This window comes from Neofelis nebulosa, chromosome 7 (assembly GCF_028018385.1).
Source record: "Neofelis nebulosa isolate mNeoNeb1 chromosome 7, mNeoNeb1.pri, whole genome shotgun sequence".
NCBI classification, from domain to species: Eukaryota; Metazoa; Chordata; class Mammalia; order Carnivora; family Felidae; genus Neofelis; species Neofelis nebulosa.
Genome location: NC_080788.1, coordinates 111,526,974 through 111,543,798, shown reverse-complemented (window position 1 = coordinate 111,543,798; position 16,825 = coordinate 111,526,974). Strand labels below are relative to the sequence as shown.

General features: G+C 48.5%; 1 protein-coding gene across 12 annotated transcripts in view; it reads right to left on the bottom strand.

The window, feature by feature from the left end:
- Window positions 1–1,102: 1,102 nt before the first annotated feature.
- SYNE2 (spectrin repeat containing nuclear envelope protein 2) overlaps window positions 1,103–16,825 on the bottom strand; it is a 342,246-nt gene continuing 326,523 nt past the window's right edge. For 7 of the 12 annotated variants that reach the window (XM_058739285.1, XM_058739281.1, XM_058739277.1 and 4 more), the window contains 13 exons: window positions 16,634–16,771; window positions 15,106–15,300; window positions 12,915–13,197; window positions 12,311–12,379; window positions 11,226–11,365; window positions 9,219–9,333; window positions 7,806–8,008; window positions 6,546–6,746; window positions 5,524–5,652; window positions 3,774–3,965; window positions 2,914–3,000; window positions 2,498–2,547; window positions 1,103–2,198 (listed from right to left, as the gene is read on the bottom strand). In XM_058739285.1, coding sequence (XP_058595268.1) covers window positions 1,985–2,198; window positions 2,498–2,547; window positions 2,914–3,000; window positions 3,774–3,965; window positions 5,524–5,652; window positions 6,546–6,746; window positions 7,806–8,008; window positions 9,219–9,333; window positions 11,226–11,365; window positions 12,311–12,379; window positions 12,915–13,197; window positions 15,106–15,300; window positions 16,634–16,771 — 2,016 coding nt within the window. In that variant the 3' untranslated portion in view covers window positions 1,103–1,984. The remainder of the gene's footprint in view (window positions 2,199–2,497; window positions 2,548–2,913; window positions 3,001–3,773; window positions 3,966–5,523; window positions 5,653–6,545; window positions 6,747–7,805; window positions 8,009–9,218; window positions 9,334–11,225; window positions 11,366–12,310; window positions 12,380–12,914; window positions 13,198–15,105; window positions 15,301–16,633; window positions 16,772–16,825) is intronic. The other 5 variants (XM_058739286.1, XM_058739287.1, XM_058739280.1 and 2 more) reach the window with 5 other exon arrangements.

Below are 16,825 nucleotides of genomic sequence, written 5' to 3'. Positions count from 1 at the left end.
TGTCAAGAGCTGCAGGTTAGGAACAGTTAACCCAGGAACTGGTTCAGCGACTTCTAATCCCTGTAACATTTGTTAAAATCTGTTCACTTTGGAGAGAGCTGGGAATAGAAAAATCTGGGTGAAATGATCCTTTCCTTTGTACCCACCTTCCCCACCATGCTGCCCTCATCACTCCCTACAGCACTAGGGGGACACACACTGGGTAATTTCTACATATGCAGGTTGTGGGAGTTTAGATCTCACAAGTTATTCTGTACAAAGTTAAATAATATAAAGCTTGGCTTGGAATTAAAACCAATAAATCCCCCCAAATATATATTTTTTAAAAGTTTATTGGGGCGCCTGGGTGGCTCAGTCAGTTAAGCGTCTGACTTTGCCTCAGGTCATGATCTCCCGGTTTGTGAGTTTGAGCCCCGTTTCCGGCTCTGTGCTGACAGTGTAGCAGGTTTCTTGTACAGAGAGCCCTAACACTGCGGCTTTTCTTTCCAGGAAGCAACTTTATTTGTGCCAGCACGGGCTCAGTTGGGTTCGTACCAAAAAGTGAGCCCGGACGCCCGGGTGGTGTAGCCTTTTATGCATTTTCTGCTTGTCTCCCATATATGGGTAACGTATAGACATACAGTCTGATTGGATGGTCTCATGTTACAGGGTCATGAGGGATGTCACGTACACACGCAGCCAGGTTGCCTTCCCTTATCTTGAGGGTTTGTTTTTTTACCACATTCCTTAGGGAGGGGACTCCACCACTACAGCTTAGAGCCTGGAGCCTGCTTTGGATTCTGTGTTTCCCCCTCTCTCTGCCCCTCCCCCTCCCGCTCTCTTTCTCAAAAATAAAAGTTTATTTACTTTGAGAGAACAAGGTGGGGAGAGGCAGAAGAGGGGGACGGAGGATCTAAAGCAGGCTCTAGGCTGGCAGCAGACAGCCCTATGTGGGGCTTGAACCCACAAGCCCTGAGATCATGACCTGAGCTGAAGTCAGACGCTTAACCGACTGAGCCACCCAGGTGCACCCTCCCCCCAGCAAATATTTTAGAAATAATTTTTGTTCTATAGAAGGTTATGCATAACACTTAACTTGTAATATAATCCAGTGCAACAAAAGTATGGGTATTTGTATGGTTGTTTTAATGAGAAACATTTGAATTGTACATACCACAAATAGCTTCAAGTTTCTGTAACAACCTCCCTCCCCCCCATGGCCAAACAGCTAAACAAAACCTGAAGCATCACTTTAAATGTGAAAGTCTTATAAAATTAACTTACAAAAACATCCCTATCAAGTAGTTTGGCATTTCCTGTACATTAGTCAAAAGGTCAAGCTAAAATCTGATTCTTTTAAAAAAATCAAAGTTTACATTATTCATACAGATCCAGCATTGTTAAAAAATATGCACAAATAACCACATCCATGCAATATAATTTCTTTAAAAATTTAAAGCAATATAAAAGAGCAGACCTAAGTACAGAACAGAACATTTTGGTTTATAACCTGTAGCTCAAGATTGCTAGCTGATTGGAGTAAAATTAATTCTAAATCTCTTAAATATGATTGTTTCAGTCAACCAGCTAAGGGTGCACGTGAGTTTCTGAACCATTTCTAAGGTGGAATCCGCTAGCGTGTTTCGGTAACGTGGGGTGAACGCTACTGTTCGTTGAGCAGAGTAGGTACATTTTAATAACGTCGTTTTTCAAATAAATCGGAATTGGCGGAGAGCTCGGCTCTTCAGGCAGCTGCAGTTTCCAGAGATCCCAGACCCATCAATGAGCTTTGTCAAACTGCCTGGGGCGCCCGCTGCCCGGCTCCCTGCCCCCAGGGCAGAATGTCATTCGGAAGCCCTCTCCGGCCAGCCTGGAGGGCGGTGTCCGAGGCGAGATCCCAGCCCGGCCGCCGCCGCCGCCGCCGCTAGATGGGGCAGGGGCCGGGTCAGGCACCCGCGAAGCCGAAGCCGGGCGGTGGTGAGGTGCCGCAGGCCAGGCGGGGCCTCTAGGTGGGGGGCGGCCCGTTGGTGTACCTCAGCATTGGGTAAAAGGACCTGGCGAAGTTGTTGGCCTGCGTGCAGCTGTAGTCCTCTTCCGAGGAGGGCAGCAGGCAGGCCAGGAGCAGCAGCAGCAGCAGGAGCAGCTGCAGGGGCAGCGCCGCCCTGATCACCCGCGCCAGGAAGGAGCGCCGTGGCCGCGAGCTGCCGGGGCCGGGCACCCTGCCAACAGACCAGGTGAAGAGGTGAGCAGGAGGTTCGGGACACCGCACCCCCTCGAGCTACCTGACCCCTGCCTGTGTTAGGTGAGACATCCGGGGCCTGACGTGAAAGTGGGTGCCCACGACTGAGGTTCAGTCCTGGAAGAGCAGCCCAGCCCCTTTCCAGACTGAAGAAAACAAGTCAACTGGGTTCTTACAAACACCTGGAGTGTGGCATTGGCAAGACTGGTGAGGTGCGTGTATGTGTGTGTGTGCATGTGTGGAAGAAAGGACTCATTTCTGTGACTGCATCCCCCCTACCTGCTGTCCGCCTTGTTCTGGTCTTTCGTCATCCTCTCTGCTCCAAACTGCTGGATAAAAACAACGCAGTTAGTAAGTGAAGACTGGTTAGTCCTGTCCATGATAAAACCTCCTTCCTTCTTAAATTATACACCTTCCTTAGCTCATCTTTCTGCCAAGCTTTTGAAACCAGACAAATACATTTGAGATTATACTCCAGGAGGTAAGAAATCATTGGGTTTGTTAAAGTGACAAGAGCTTCTCGGTCCAGTTTGTTGATCTGTTGTTAATGGGGAGAGATCAGGAAGCCCCTTCAACAACACTAGAAGGGCTCCCATCTTTCACAGCCTACTGGGGGGCGGAGTCTCCAGTTCCTGTCATCTCAGTAACTTCGAAAAACAACCAGCGTGCTTCTCGGGGCAGAAAGGGGCTCTCACCTTGGCTTGGGGAGCTGGTGTGGATGCAGCTGGAGGCTCGTCTCCAGAGTCTACCTCGTCCAAGCTGGGCAGAGATGGGTCTGGGTTCTGAAATCCACACCCCAAGGGTTCAGTTCAGGGAAACAGAGGTTCTGAGTAATCTCAAGAGCGCAAAACGTGCTTCATGCAGTTTCACTGCTCTGCTCACCCCTCCCCCAGCTCAAATCTTTCTGGAAGAGACAGCCCTTTAACACAGACTTCTCCAGTCAGAAAGGAATGTAAACAAGGCAAGGCCAAGCACAGCATTAAAAACCCATAGCACACATGGGGGGAGACCGAGTTTAGCTGCATCAAGGGTTGACAGCTTGCCAGATGTGCTGAAGGATCATGTGGCCATCAACACACTATAGCCTTGGCTGTACAGGTAGAAATGTCACTCTAGAATGGAGGGGTGGGCCTCCCTCAAGTCTGGTGAAGCCATGGTATGGGTATCCATTCGTTCTGAGTTGGATCACATTTTAAAGACAAGAAAGTAGAAAAATGAGAAGGCGGGCAGCAGAGAGCGCCCTGGACGGTGAAGGAGTACTCTCAAGTCTACTACGCATGAAGGAAAGACAGAAATGATAGAGGGGTTAGACTGGTTTTTCACACGCCAGCCATACGAACAGGTAGGTACCATATTGTTGTCTCCCTCTTGTAAGGGACAGAAACGCGTCAAAGAGTTTGTGTAACTTTTTAAGGCCGCCCAGGTAGAAGGGGCAGAACTCGAGGCGCCACTCGGACCACGTGCTTATAGCCTCTGCCCCACAGCGAGGCCTGCCATTCTGCTTTCCTGTTGGCATCTGATACCACACGTATTTAAAAGCCACAAGTGGACTCACCTGGCTGCCCTGCAAGGACATTAAGTCTTGGGACACTTGCTCAAGTAACTGTTTGAGTTTCTTCTCAATAACATGTACCTTCTCTTCAGCCTCAATGTAGTCTTCGCCATGCCCCTTAATAAGAAGGCTGTTTGAAAGCTCTTGTAAGGTGTTTACTTGAGGTTCACGTTCCACGAGCTCCTTTTTCAGTTGCTAAAAATAAAATGTGTGAAATAAAAATAAAAATAGCCGCTGCTTACTGTGGCCAGATGGCGCTTGCTTAGTGCCAGGACAGTTCCGGGATGGATGATGGGTGGTGGTCAACTCCAGAACATTCTACTAGCTATGTACCTGGGTGTGTCTGCAAGTCTAGCATCATTTGGGCAGCAAGTAGGTGACACCCTGCCCCTATTTTCCACTCCTTCTCATTCTGAAGACAACTTGAGGCTGGGGGAGTTGGAAGAAGTGAGGGGAAGACTAGACCTTTGTCCACCGCAGTAGCAAAGTCAACGAAAAAATCTAAATTGGGTAAGTTGAGAAACAGCAGCTTAAGCATACTTTATAGGAATAGAGGCATGTGTCTGGTGAATCAGCCTGTGTGGTCGATTACCTTGCTTGCTGTCCCTTTTGGTAGCCACTACACAACATGTGGCGATTTAAAATTACAATTCAGTCTCAGCCACAGTAGCCACGTTTCAAGTGCTCAACAGCCACCTGTGGCCGGTAGCTATCAGACTGGACAGTGCAGATATAGAACATCTTCTTCACTGCAGAAAGTTTACTGGACGGCACTCTTCTTGAGAGTGGGGCTTTATAAGGATTTTAGCATAAAAATTTTTTTATTTTTATTAAAAAAATTTTTAATGTTTATTTTTGAGAGAGACAGAATGTGAGTGGGGGAGGGGCAGAAAGGGAGAGAGAGAAGCCAAAGCTGGCTCCAGGCTCTGAGCTGTCAGCACAGAGCCTGATGTGGGGTTCGATCCCACAAACCCCGTGGGATCATGACCTGAGCTGAAGTCAGATGCTCAACTGACTGAGCCACCCGGGTACCCCTATAAACATGTTTTTTAAGGGGCACCTGGGTGGCTCAGTCAGGTGAGTGTCCAACTCTTGCTTTCAGCTCAGGTCGTGATCTCATGGTTCGTGGGACTGAGCCCTGCATTGGGCTCTGCACTGATGGTGCGGAACCTGCTTGGGATTCTCTCTCTCCCTCTCTTTCTCCCTCTCTCTCTAAGCAAACATTAAAAAAAAAAGCTTTTAAAATAATGACCAGTACTTTAAGTTTAAACTGTTTATAACTGAATCACCTACAAACTTATGGCTAAGAAAGTCACCTGGTTAGTGAAATAAATATATGAAAACACAACTACCCTTCAAGAAATAAGACTTTTCAATAGCAGATTTAGAAAACTCATATAGCTTATTGTGTCTGTGGAGTAATTGAGCATATTTTCCCCGTGAGTCCTGATATTCACAAAGGAGAAAATACTTCTAATCAAACGGCCTCATGTTTCTCAGGATATTGCTAAACCCCTACGTCCCCTGTTCCCGAGAGTCTTAAGGACTTCCTGCTTTTAGCCCTGGCCCTTCATCTCTGCAAGCCATCCTGCTTCAGAACTACTACAAAGGGATGCTTAGTAGTTGATACCAACTGGAACACGAGAGCAAAACGTCACTCTGGCGTTGTTCCAAGAAACACGAGGGGCAGCTCCCTGAGTCCTCACCTGCCAGGGGCCAGCGGCAGTGCAGGACCCCTTAGGAGGAAACTTACCATCAGTTCTTCCTGACACTCCAGGAGCACCTGGGGGTCTGCCTCTGGGTCCGTGACACGAGCCTTCTGCCTCCGGCTCTCAGCACTCGCTAACCACAGTAGCAGATCTTGACTCAACTGGTGGAAGTCCTTTAAACACACACACACACACACACACACACACAACACGTCATAGTATTGCCTTTTCTCTGAGGGCAGGTGTGCTGAGAAGCAGCTTGATGTGTTGGGCCTTCATAGTATTTGCTCTGGTCTTTATCCGATGAATAAAAGGGCCCCCAAACAAGGAAAAGGGAAAGCCGCAAAGAGGATGCAGGTGGCACGGTCCCAGGAGGCATGATGCATGTCGAGGGACGAGTGCGAGCAGAAAGGCCGGGCTTCACAACGCCACACCTGCTATGACACAGAAAGACCACACAAACGACTCCACAAATCTGGATTCGGCGGCAAAGGGAGACACCCCAACGGGACAGGCCGTGGCCCAGGGACACATGGGCACGGGGTCTTGCTGGTGGGGCTCGCGTTCCCAGAGATGGGGTCAGAGCTCACACGGGATGAGCATTTACCATGTGCCGAGGGCTGGGCTAAGATTACCTTGTGAGGTAAGGACTAACATGATTCCCATTTTTCAGATGAGAAAACAGAGGTCTAGCCGGCACAGTGATTTGCTCAGAGTCGCACAGCTACTAAAGCTCTAGGGTTGGGTTAAACCACTCCTTGTTCTGAGCCAGGTCTCTTAATCGCTCTGCTACACATACGGTCCTCCTGGCAAAAGGACAGAGATGGGGCAGCGTGGGGCGGCATTTCTGACCTACTGGAATGTTCGCTGGAACCCTTATGCTAAGAATGGGCCGGGGCGGCAGAGCAGGAGACACAGGGTGGGACAGCAGCTGAGCCTCTTGGAAACAAAACAATAAAGCACATGTTTCCTAACACAAGCCGTGTTTGTGTGCCAAAGCATCCTGACTAGGATAAAAATATCTGCCTCTCCCACCCATGTGGGCCGGGCCTGGGGGCCGGCGTACCTGGCACTGCACGAGGGCCCTCCGTAAGCCCGCTCTCCAGCTCTCCACCGCGCCCTGTGCCGCGTCCCAGTGCAGCGCCAGCTGGCCGACGCGACCTTGGAGCTCTTTGGACTCCGCGCTCTCAGTCTGCAGAAATTCCTCGCTGCTCATGTTGACGGAGACCACTAGAGCCTTGTAGGTGTCAAAGGCTTTTAGTATTTCCTACCGCAGAGGGAAAAGACTGGGTTAGGCATTCTGAAAATAGCGATGTGGGGTTCATTTGAACCTCAGCGGGGAACGGATCTGCCAAATGCTTCTCTGAGCTGTGGCGGCAGAAGCAAGAGCCAACTTGCTTTCAACTGGCTGGGCGGTATCAGGTGAGGAGCTGCCTCACAAGGTCAGTGACCTTGGCTGGCCAGGCTGAGAGTAGAGGCCCGGCTCCTGGCTGGTCGACTCAGCCACAGGCACGAGTAGACCCTGCCGAGTCCTGGTTGGCTTATTTCCGGACCACATTAGAAGTCTTTCAGATAAAGTACATGTAGTTAACCTGCACGAATCCCTTGATATCACAGAAGTATTATTACTTAGGGTGAATAGTTAACCCAGATATACTGATGCACAAAGTAAAATACTAATACCCATGTGAAGACTGCCTGGGTACCCTAAACCCCTACCCTGGGTTGTCTTAGGAGCTCAGGCTCAGGCCCCCCCCCGCCCCCCCCCCCCGCCCTCCCCTGCCCCCCGGCCAAAGCGCAGGGCTCCAACTGCCTCTCCCCTGCTCCCTGGCTAGTTCTAGTGGGGCAATGGCTGACTATGTGGGTGACAAATTGTAACTGTGTAACAGAATAGCCACATCAGCCCACAGAATTCATCAGCAGGTGAGCTGATCCTCCCCCCCCGCCCCACTCTCAATGCTCCCCCACCAGCCTGGATTGCACAGTTTGGAAGGGCATTTTTCAGCTGCCTGGTGGTGCCCACTAGCACCTCCTTACAAGTCTAGAGGGGTCTCTGAAGTCGGATCTTTCCAGCACAGGGGATCTGAGATGCACCTCCCCAGCACCGCTGGGGGCTTTGGGATCATGTGCGGATGATCTTCTGCATGAAAACAAAAACCTACATCTGCGTCCTTGCCCGTTACAGAAGTGGAACGGGACAGACTGAGCACTACACCTGCTTGCAGCCTGCCACCTACACCGCTGACAGGTGTCACGTGCTGGTCCTGCACAGCGAGCGTCCACATGCACGTTCTGGATCCCTCTTCCCTCCACACCTCCCCCTCACCCTGAGCTGCTTCACTTTGAGCTCCATTTCGTGGATATCAGAGGGAGGTTCTGCCATCTTTAACGTTTCCAGCTCTGCTTCGGTTTTTTTCAGCCAAGTGGTGATGTCGCTGATCTTGGAATTGAGCTGTTCCAAGTTTTGTTTCATCCTGAGTTGATTGTGAAGTTCTTGTGCTTGAATCAGCTCCCATCTGTCAAAGGCGCCTGGAATAAAAAGTCGCGGTAAAAAGAAGCAGTAGCCCCAACAGATTTCCCGGTCTCCAGCTAGTCCAGGGTCAGGATGGCAAAACCTGAAGGGGATGCTCCTTGCAGGAGGCTTGGCTTCAGGAGTCCTTGCCGTCCCCTTGCTGTGGTTCAAGGCCGGTGCCACCACCCTCCCACAAAGGCTGGGATGAGGTATGGAACGGGCTATGAGACCCAACATGGTGCCAACATGTACTGCAGTCCAATGTTCAGCAGTTTAGTTTATGCTGTTTTCCGGCGCTTTCTCTTCTGGTTCATGAATGATCGGGTCAATTCTATCAGTTTGACTTTTGGCTTAGGAGAATAATTACTTTTATAATCATTGAACTGGTCTCATGAGGAGCCACCTGACTGCTCTTTGGTCATCATCTTCCTGTCTGATCTTTATATACAAGTGACATTAAAATATGCACTTCATATAGGCTCATTGGTCAATATTTATTTTTTTTTTAATTTTATTTTTTAAAATTTACATCCAAATTAGTTAGCATATATTGAAACAGTGATTTCAGCATTAGACTCCTTAATGCCCCTTACCCATTTAGCCCATCCCTCTTCCCACGACCCCTCTCATTGGTCAATATTTAAAGAATAGTTCTGAAGGACACCTGGGTGGTTCAGTCGGTTGAGCATCCTACTTCAGCTCAGGTTATGACCTTGTAGTTTGTGGGCTCGAGCCCTGCGTCAGGCTCTGTGCTGACAGCTCGGAGCCTGGAACCTGCTTTGGATTCTGTGTCTACCTCTCTGCCCCAACCCCACTCACACTCTGTCTCGGTGTCTCTCTCTCAAAAATAAACATTAAAAAAAAAAAAAAAAAAAAGAATAGTTTTGCAAGTAAAAAGCCTAGGAATTGGTTCGTAAATACAAGTCAGCTGATTCTGTTTTTGCTTTAAAACTTTTTTTATTTTTTTAAATAATCACACCCAACGTGGGGCTCAAACTCACAACCCCAAGATCAAGAACTGCATGTTCTACTGACTGAGCCAGCGAGGTGCCCTACAAGTCAGCTGACTCGAAAATAACAATGGCTGCCGTAGACTAAGTTTAGCTGTTTTGGTGGATTACAGTTGGTCAATTCTTAATTAATGTTCTGTCGAGCAAGGACTTAAATGCTCAGCTGACCCAAAATATAGCCTTGACCTGTCCTAACAACGGCCTAATTTATCTGTACCTGACTGCTGCCCGGTGAGAGCAGCAAGTCCCTCGTCTTCCTGCTGTGAGCTGCCATTCAAGGCTCTGGCACCTTCTTTGCCACCGTCAGTGCCTGGGGATAGCAGCAGCTTTACCTAGAATGAACCGATTTTTATGTTACCACTTATAAATTTCAAAGGCTGTATGAAGAGTATCTTGGTTCATAGGAATAGGTAGGAAATGAAGATACAGGATCCCTTTCCTTTTAATATTAATATTACACGATTAATAATTATTTTTAATATATAATGATTATTAATATGGAGATTATTGGGTGCATCTATAAGCAAGCAGAGCCAACGGCAGAAATAAAGCCTTAGTAAAGACCAAGACTGGTGGGGGGGAGCAGGGGAGAGGTCAGTATTGGAAATAAAATGGCCTAATTTGGGGCTTCCTAACACTTCTCAAATGAAACATGCAAAAAAAAAGCTAAAAACCACCGCTGAGCTACCAGGCTGTTACTGTGTGCACACTTTCGCTTTTGCAGAGTGTTTTACAAAATTTAGTCATCCCTCCTCGTCACTCTGTGGAGCTGGTTGGCAGATTATCCCCAGAACTGGAAACACAGAGGACAAATCTGCCTCCGGGGGTCATTCATTACCGAGCATTTATCTTTCACTGCACATATTGACTCTTCTGTTAGTGCAGAGCTGACTGGCCTATTATCTCAGGACTTTCCAAAAATAAAGGTATCCTTTTTAGTAAAGCCATGCTTTCTTTGGTTTGTGTCCATATGGCCTACTTGTGTGGAATGAAAAAAATACCGCCCCCGCCAACCCCCTTCAGATTTCTGGTGACACGCCTGGTTCCAGGCACACAGAAAAGGGTGGAGGCTTTTGAAACTGTGGAGGAACACAAGCATCAATGCTGGGGGAGGCCAAACCATGTGGCCCTGGATACAAAGCAAAGGTGAGGTGCTGGGGTCCCTCCCTCTCCCCACGACTGTCAGGTCTTATTCCGCATCACAGAGGGGCAGATTAAAACTGACAGCTGCTTACTAAGCAAGAGGAAGAGCTGCTGAACTGGGCATGGCAGCCCACTATCAAATGACTTGGGCCTGACCGTATACAGGCAGAAGCTTCTCCAATTATCTAGCACTATCCATTCTTAGACACAGTGGGCACTTGGCGGACTAATTCAGTGATGCCCACCACCGCTTCTGGTTTCTCTAGAAGAGGATGATTAAAAGTGCACAGAGACATTTGAATTTCAACTCACTCCTCCCTAGTCCTCTGTGCTGAGGCTGATCTGGAGCCAACGTTAAATCCTAGGCTGGCGGCCCCCAAAGGTTGCATAGCCAGAGCATACCAAGGACTCATGTTGCCCGAGGAAACCATAATGAAGAAGGAATGGTCACTGTTATAAACAACAACAACGAACCACATATAGTAGTAAAAATAGTAATAATCGTAACAGTGACCACTTCTAAGGGCCTTCTTTATACATTCTTACAAATCAACACAGACAACAATTAATGGAAAGTAGGTTTATCCTCAGGTGAGGAAGGCTTACGGAGGCAAGGCAAAGTGCTGTGGCCCCAGAGCACTTTATTGGTGGGGTTAGGAATCAAACCTATGTCTACCACTGTACATGGTCAAATCTTCCTGAATACGAAGTCACAATGTTTTGAATAGGATATGCAGTCAAGATGTAAACAGAACACAGTTTGGGAGCAGCTCAGGAAAGCCAGTATATTGCTTCTCCATTATTTGCACGGATGACTGACTCAACAGTAATAATCACTGACGCATCATGTTCATGTACACAAAGATCGTTCTTGGCCAGAAACCAGTCTTTAACTCTAGTATGTTTTGCCAGGGTTCTAATGATGTATGGACGGCTCAGCAGGGATACTGTCACCATGGGAAAACCAGCTCAAAATCCCCCTTGAAAGTGAGCACACGCAGCATACACCAATCTCTCTCTCTCTTAAGAATTTCAACTACTAATGCACTTGGGTTATATTCTCAGTGCAGTCAAGACTTACATAGGCTGGTTTATAGGGAGTGCTGGAATCTGAGGGGATGGTTTGTACATTCCTATCACTTCCCATTTGTTTGTAGCGATGCTTGGGGCAGGAAGGGCTGTCAGGAACATGCCATGAGTGGTCCTCAGAAATGGATTTCCCTGAAACAAAACACAGCAAGTGACAGTCCATTCTCTCCAACCAAAGGATTCATACTTAGTTACACAAAAAAAGGTCATGGGTAACATGGCATCAGGTTATAGTATAATATGAGTTCTGCAGCTTTCCTTGCAAAGCATGCACATTTGCAAAATGTCAGTACGCCCCAGAAGGGAATGAAATGAGAGTCATGCAACTGAGCAGCATTGTGCCTTCACTAGATGGGTTCACGATGGAGCACAACAAACACAGGATTTTTTGAAGATGAATGGTGTTTTGGAGCCGGGCATCTAGTGGCGGGGACACTGGCAGCGAGGCCAGGTCAAAGGGCCAGAAGGACTGAAGACCTCTCGGGAGTGAGGGAGAGTGAACGTCAGGATGGACCTGGGGGCCAGAGGGCCGCTCGTGGCGCTACCCCACCACTGCACATGGCGACAGGGCAGGGAACATAGGTTAGAACTGCAAATCAAGGAAAGGAAGGTTTCTTCTCCTGTGGCTAATGCAACAGTACTTTTACCCCTGCCCACCCATCCTCTTCCCAGGAAGCACCGTAAGCAAGGAAGGAAGGAGTTCCAAACCAAGCCACCGTGAAGAAAGCTTGGTCTATGCCGAAGAACTTCAGTTAGATGGCGGGGGTGGGGGGGTGGGGGGGTGGGGGGGTGGGGGTGGATTAAAGTTTTAAAAGACACCATGAAGAATTCCCTTCTGCACAGGCCTGAAGGGCAGGAGAAGGACAGCATGGAGACTGCTCCTGTCTGGGCGGGGTTCTGTAAGGAGCACGCAGGTATGTGTGAGTACGGCAGTGTAAATACACCATGACACAAGGACCAAGGCGCATGGTGTCCACAGAAGGCAGAGGTCAGACATGACATGGGAGCGAGGTTTAGGATGCAGTGTTCGCCACAGGAGGCTGCCATGTTGAGACACATGCACGGTCAGGGGCCTACCAGAAGACGCTTTCAAAGTTTTTGTGGTCATTTTAAGATAGGCCTCAGGATTTTCAGGGATTTCTACATCTGAAAAAGAATAATGTCATTTTCCTCACCGCAGGCATCTGTAGATGAATGCCCAAGTATTAAGTTAAAACAGTAGAAACATTGTCAGCTGGGAGGAGAAGAGTAACTACCTTTGATCTGTCTTATTAAAAAGGTTTAAAAAACCGAAAGGATTTTTTTCAGCCGACTCTCGACGGTTTGAAGCCGTTGTGGGAGAGGGGGGAGTCCACAGAAAGAATGGAGACGATCTACCAATACTCTGAAGAACTCAACTGAAAAGTTCACTGAAGAGCCTCCCAGATAGCCAGAGCCATCAGAGAATAGCCTTAATGTCCCCAGGTGAATTTCGCTCCTTTTTCCCTTTCATTCCACCTGTCATAGGAATGAGTCACTCTCAGGGAAGCCAAAGTGGACAGGACAGAACACAAGAAGCCACAGAGGTCTGGGTCAGCCATGAGCTGGACTCTGGGTCATCCAGAGATGGCCATGTTGCTACAGTGCTAAAAACATAACCAAGTGGGTCAATGTCAAGGGCTCTGGAAACAGGGACCGTTACCTGATAGTGCACTGTAGTATGGGCCTTCCTCATCATCTTCGTGAGAGGAGGAGCCCCCCACGTCACCTGTGTGATCCCACTCCAGAGGGATGGAGTCCACGCTGACGGGGGTCTCACAGCCAGACCGCTCGGGCCCCGGCGCCGGGGGCACCAGATGACAAAGGGACTGAGGGGAAGAGGGTTCCTCGCTCTCTCTCCTTTTGCGCCAAGAGTCAGCCTGGATCTCTCTGGGGTCCTCCATGTCCGTTTCATTCTCGGAGGCCTCTTTTTCATCTTCTAAGCCCTAAAGTGGGGATGTCCAGTTTTCAGAATGAACCACATTAGAGGCTTGCAGCTGTGAGGTGCACAGGGAGTCTGCCTTGTCTGGCAGTTCCTGAAAATGGCCACTGCCCACGTTTCTGTGGCCACTTTAAAAAAAGAATCGGGTTAGGTGCACCTGGGTGGTTCAGTTGGTTAAGCGTCAGAGTCTTGATTTCGGCTCAGGTCAGGATCTCACGGTTTGTGAGATGAAGCCCCGTGTCAGACTCTGCACCGGTAGCATGGGGCCTGCTTGGGATTCTCTCTCTCCCTCTGCCCCTCCCCTGGTCACTCTCTCTCAAAATAGTAAACTTAAAAAAAAAATTTTTTTTTTAAACAAAAAAGAATCAGGTTCCCAGGGCCTATTTGTGATTATTCTAATTTAGACGCTTTAGTGTGAGGCCTCGAATCTGTATTTTTGGCAAAGCCCAGCCTCTTTCCTAGGAGAAACCTGACATTTGATGGTCTAAATGAAACAACTTTCCCTAGAAGATAAGAAAATGGAGGCCAACATTTTATTAGTGGTTAATGGCAGGTTTCCCCAAGAATCAGAAAATTTTAAATTAAAAAAAAAAATGTAAGGCCATTAAGAAGAGTATTCTGGCTAAGATTCACAACTTCATGACTGTATGTACCAGGTTCTTTCTTTCTTACCCCTCAATCTTATTGTTCACGATACAGAACCTTATTCTTCCTATGTTGTAATGCCTTGGTTTAAGAGAAATGCCTAGAAACTGCTACATTTAGAAATGAGGAAACTGTATGGTGACTTTTAAGGCTATGTCTGATGAAGAAATAACCATCAAGTTAGCCAGTTGGAGACACAAAAAAGGAAAAAATGGCCAGTTGTGTTGCTCAATATGGCTATCATGAAAGCTTCTGGCAAAGGCAATGAACTTTGAATAGGCCTGAATGCCACCTCAACTTCCCAGAAGGTCCCTCTGTCAAGGGAAACTTCACAGTTGCTATGGGAAACTGGTGCTTTTGTCACTTCACAGGTGAGAACAGGGGTGCCTGGGTGGCTCAGTTGGCTAAGCGTCCAATTCTTGATTTTGGCTCAGGTCATGATCTCATGGTTTGTGAGTTCGAGCCCTATGTTGGGCTCTGTGCTGACAGTGTGGGGCCTGCTTGGGGTTCTCTCTCTTCCTCTCTCTCTCTGCCTTTCCCCCTGCTCATGCTCTCTCTCTGCTTCAAAATAAATAAATAAACTTAAAAAAAAAAAGTTCAAAGGTGAGAAGAAGGCACCAGAAAGGCGCAAATACTAAAAGCTCCTGACACTGGGCCGCCTGGGTGGCTCAGTCGGTTGAGCATCCAACTTCGGCTCAGGTCATGATCTTACAGCTTGTGAGTCTGAGCCCCACGTCGGGCTCTGTGCTGACAGCTCAGAGCCTGGAGCCTGCGTCTCCCTCTCTCCCTCTCTGCCCCTCCCCCACTCACACTCAGTCTCTCTCTCTCTCTCTCTCTCTCTCTCAAAACGAAAAACTTTTTAAGGCTCCCAGACACTAAGAGGAAAAGGCCAACACATTCCCAAATTAGTACCGTATGCAAAACCAGAACACATATCCGCATATCCTACGGGTGCTGACACATGTCAGGAGAGCCCTGGGCTGAGGAACACACAGAAAACAGCTGAAGGGCGCAAAAACTTTCAGAAATGCCGTCCCTTCCATCGGGTAATGGGAGCCCCCAAGTTAAGTGTGACTCTGGAGTAATAAAAGCAGAAACAGAACTGTTTTGCTCTTCTTTTTACCATAAAATACATCACAGCTGACCAGTACATAGGTTTCCAGCTCTGTAAAAATTTGACCAGACGTCAAGTGTGCGCAGCCCATTCGGTGAACCGTCAGGTTTGCGCAGCCCGGAGGCGCTCCGCACGAGCGTGCGCTTCCCTTACCGGAGCGCGGGAGGTCAGCCGGCGGTGGAACCGCGAGACGCGGCCGAAGACCTCCTGGCAGTAGCGGTGCAGCTCCTCCAGCTCGTCCTCGATCAGCACGGCGTCCAGGGGCTCGCTCTTCTGAATCAGCTGCTCCCCGAACACGATGAGCTGATCGATCTTGTTGGTATTTAATGTAATTTCCTGTTGGAAACCCTATTCAGAATAGGAGAGAGGAACGATTTCAAAGAAGGAAAGTTTCCCTGAGGATCCAGACGATGTCTACTTCGTTCCTTCACCCAGGATGCGAGCTTCATCGATTTTTTTAACAAAGCGACATTAAAGATTTAGATAATTTAAAATGACTGTAGGGGTGCGCCCAGGTGGCTCAGTCGGTTGAGGGTCCGACTTCGGCTCAGGTCATGATCTCGTGGGTTGTGGGTTCGACCCCTGCACTGGGCCCTCCGCTGTCAGCACAGAGCCTGCCGCCTCCTTCGGATCCTCTGTCTCCCAATCTCTCTCTGCCCCTTCCCCGCATGCACTCTCTCTCTCAAAAATAAATAAACATGAAAAAAATAAATCAAACGATTGTGCGTATTTTTTCCCTCTCCCTTCTGGGCACTGACTTTTGCAATTAAAATAATTCTACACTTGATCTTAGCCAAAAGGCCGAGAAGCAGTTACAATTAAAATAATTCTAAAAGTTTGGCAAGGACAGACATCTACTGCCATTGGGTGTGAGGGCAAAAACTTGTCTTACTGACACTGAGTGGAAACAAAATTTCTCATAATAAACCACCCATGGGCATTTGGTCCTGCTGACCCAATAATCACCGCATTGGTGCCGTTATATTAAGGAAGGCAAGGGGCGCCTGGGTGGCTCAGTCGGTTAAGTGGCCGACTTTGGCTCAGGTCATGATCTTGCAGTCCCTGAGTTCGAGCCCCGCGTCGGGCTCTGTGCTGACCGCTCAGACCCTGGAGCCTGTTTCAGATTCTGTGTCTCCCTCTCTCTGACCCTCCCCCGTTCATGCTTTGTCTCTCTCTGTCTCTAAAATAAATAAACATTAAAAAATAAATAAATTAATAAATTAAAAAAAAAAAAAAAAAAAGGAAGGCAAATTTCTATTTTTCAACTTCTTTTAAAAGCCCAGGAGGGAATTACAGGGAAATTAAAGCGAAATGCACATATTTGAGAGAGCAGAAGAGATCTGTTCATGAACCCGCTCTTGATACATATGTTCTTCCTGCCACACCCTGCACGTTGCACTCCGACTCAAGAGCTGGGGCAAGAGTACCTTGTGAAGTTCTGTTTGGAACCCCGTGGATGATTATAAATGACAAAGAATACAGAGCCTCGTGCCAGTGGCCCCTCGACTGTAAGGAACAGTATCCTCTCTCGTGACAACCCTGCGGGACACAGGTGGGGTCAGCCTGGCTGCTTTGACAATTCTGGAATGTGCTCTCAGGGTGTCAGGTGAAGTTTGTGCTCGGCCGGCTCTCCCCTGCAGAGGTGCGTTCTCCCGAGAGGGGCCGTAGGTGCAGGCCTTACATTCAACTGGCGCATCTTGTCGTCGGCGTCGCTCTCCGAGAAGTGCTCCACGTTGGTCAGCTGCAGGTCCATCTCCGTGAGCCACACGAGAACGCTCTCCCGGGTCCCCTCGAATTCTTCCCTCTGGTTGGTGAAATGCTGCGGAAGAGAACCGGGTGTTTGGGTGGATGGCAGAAGACAGTTCAGCAAGGT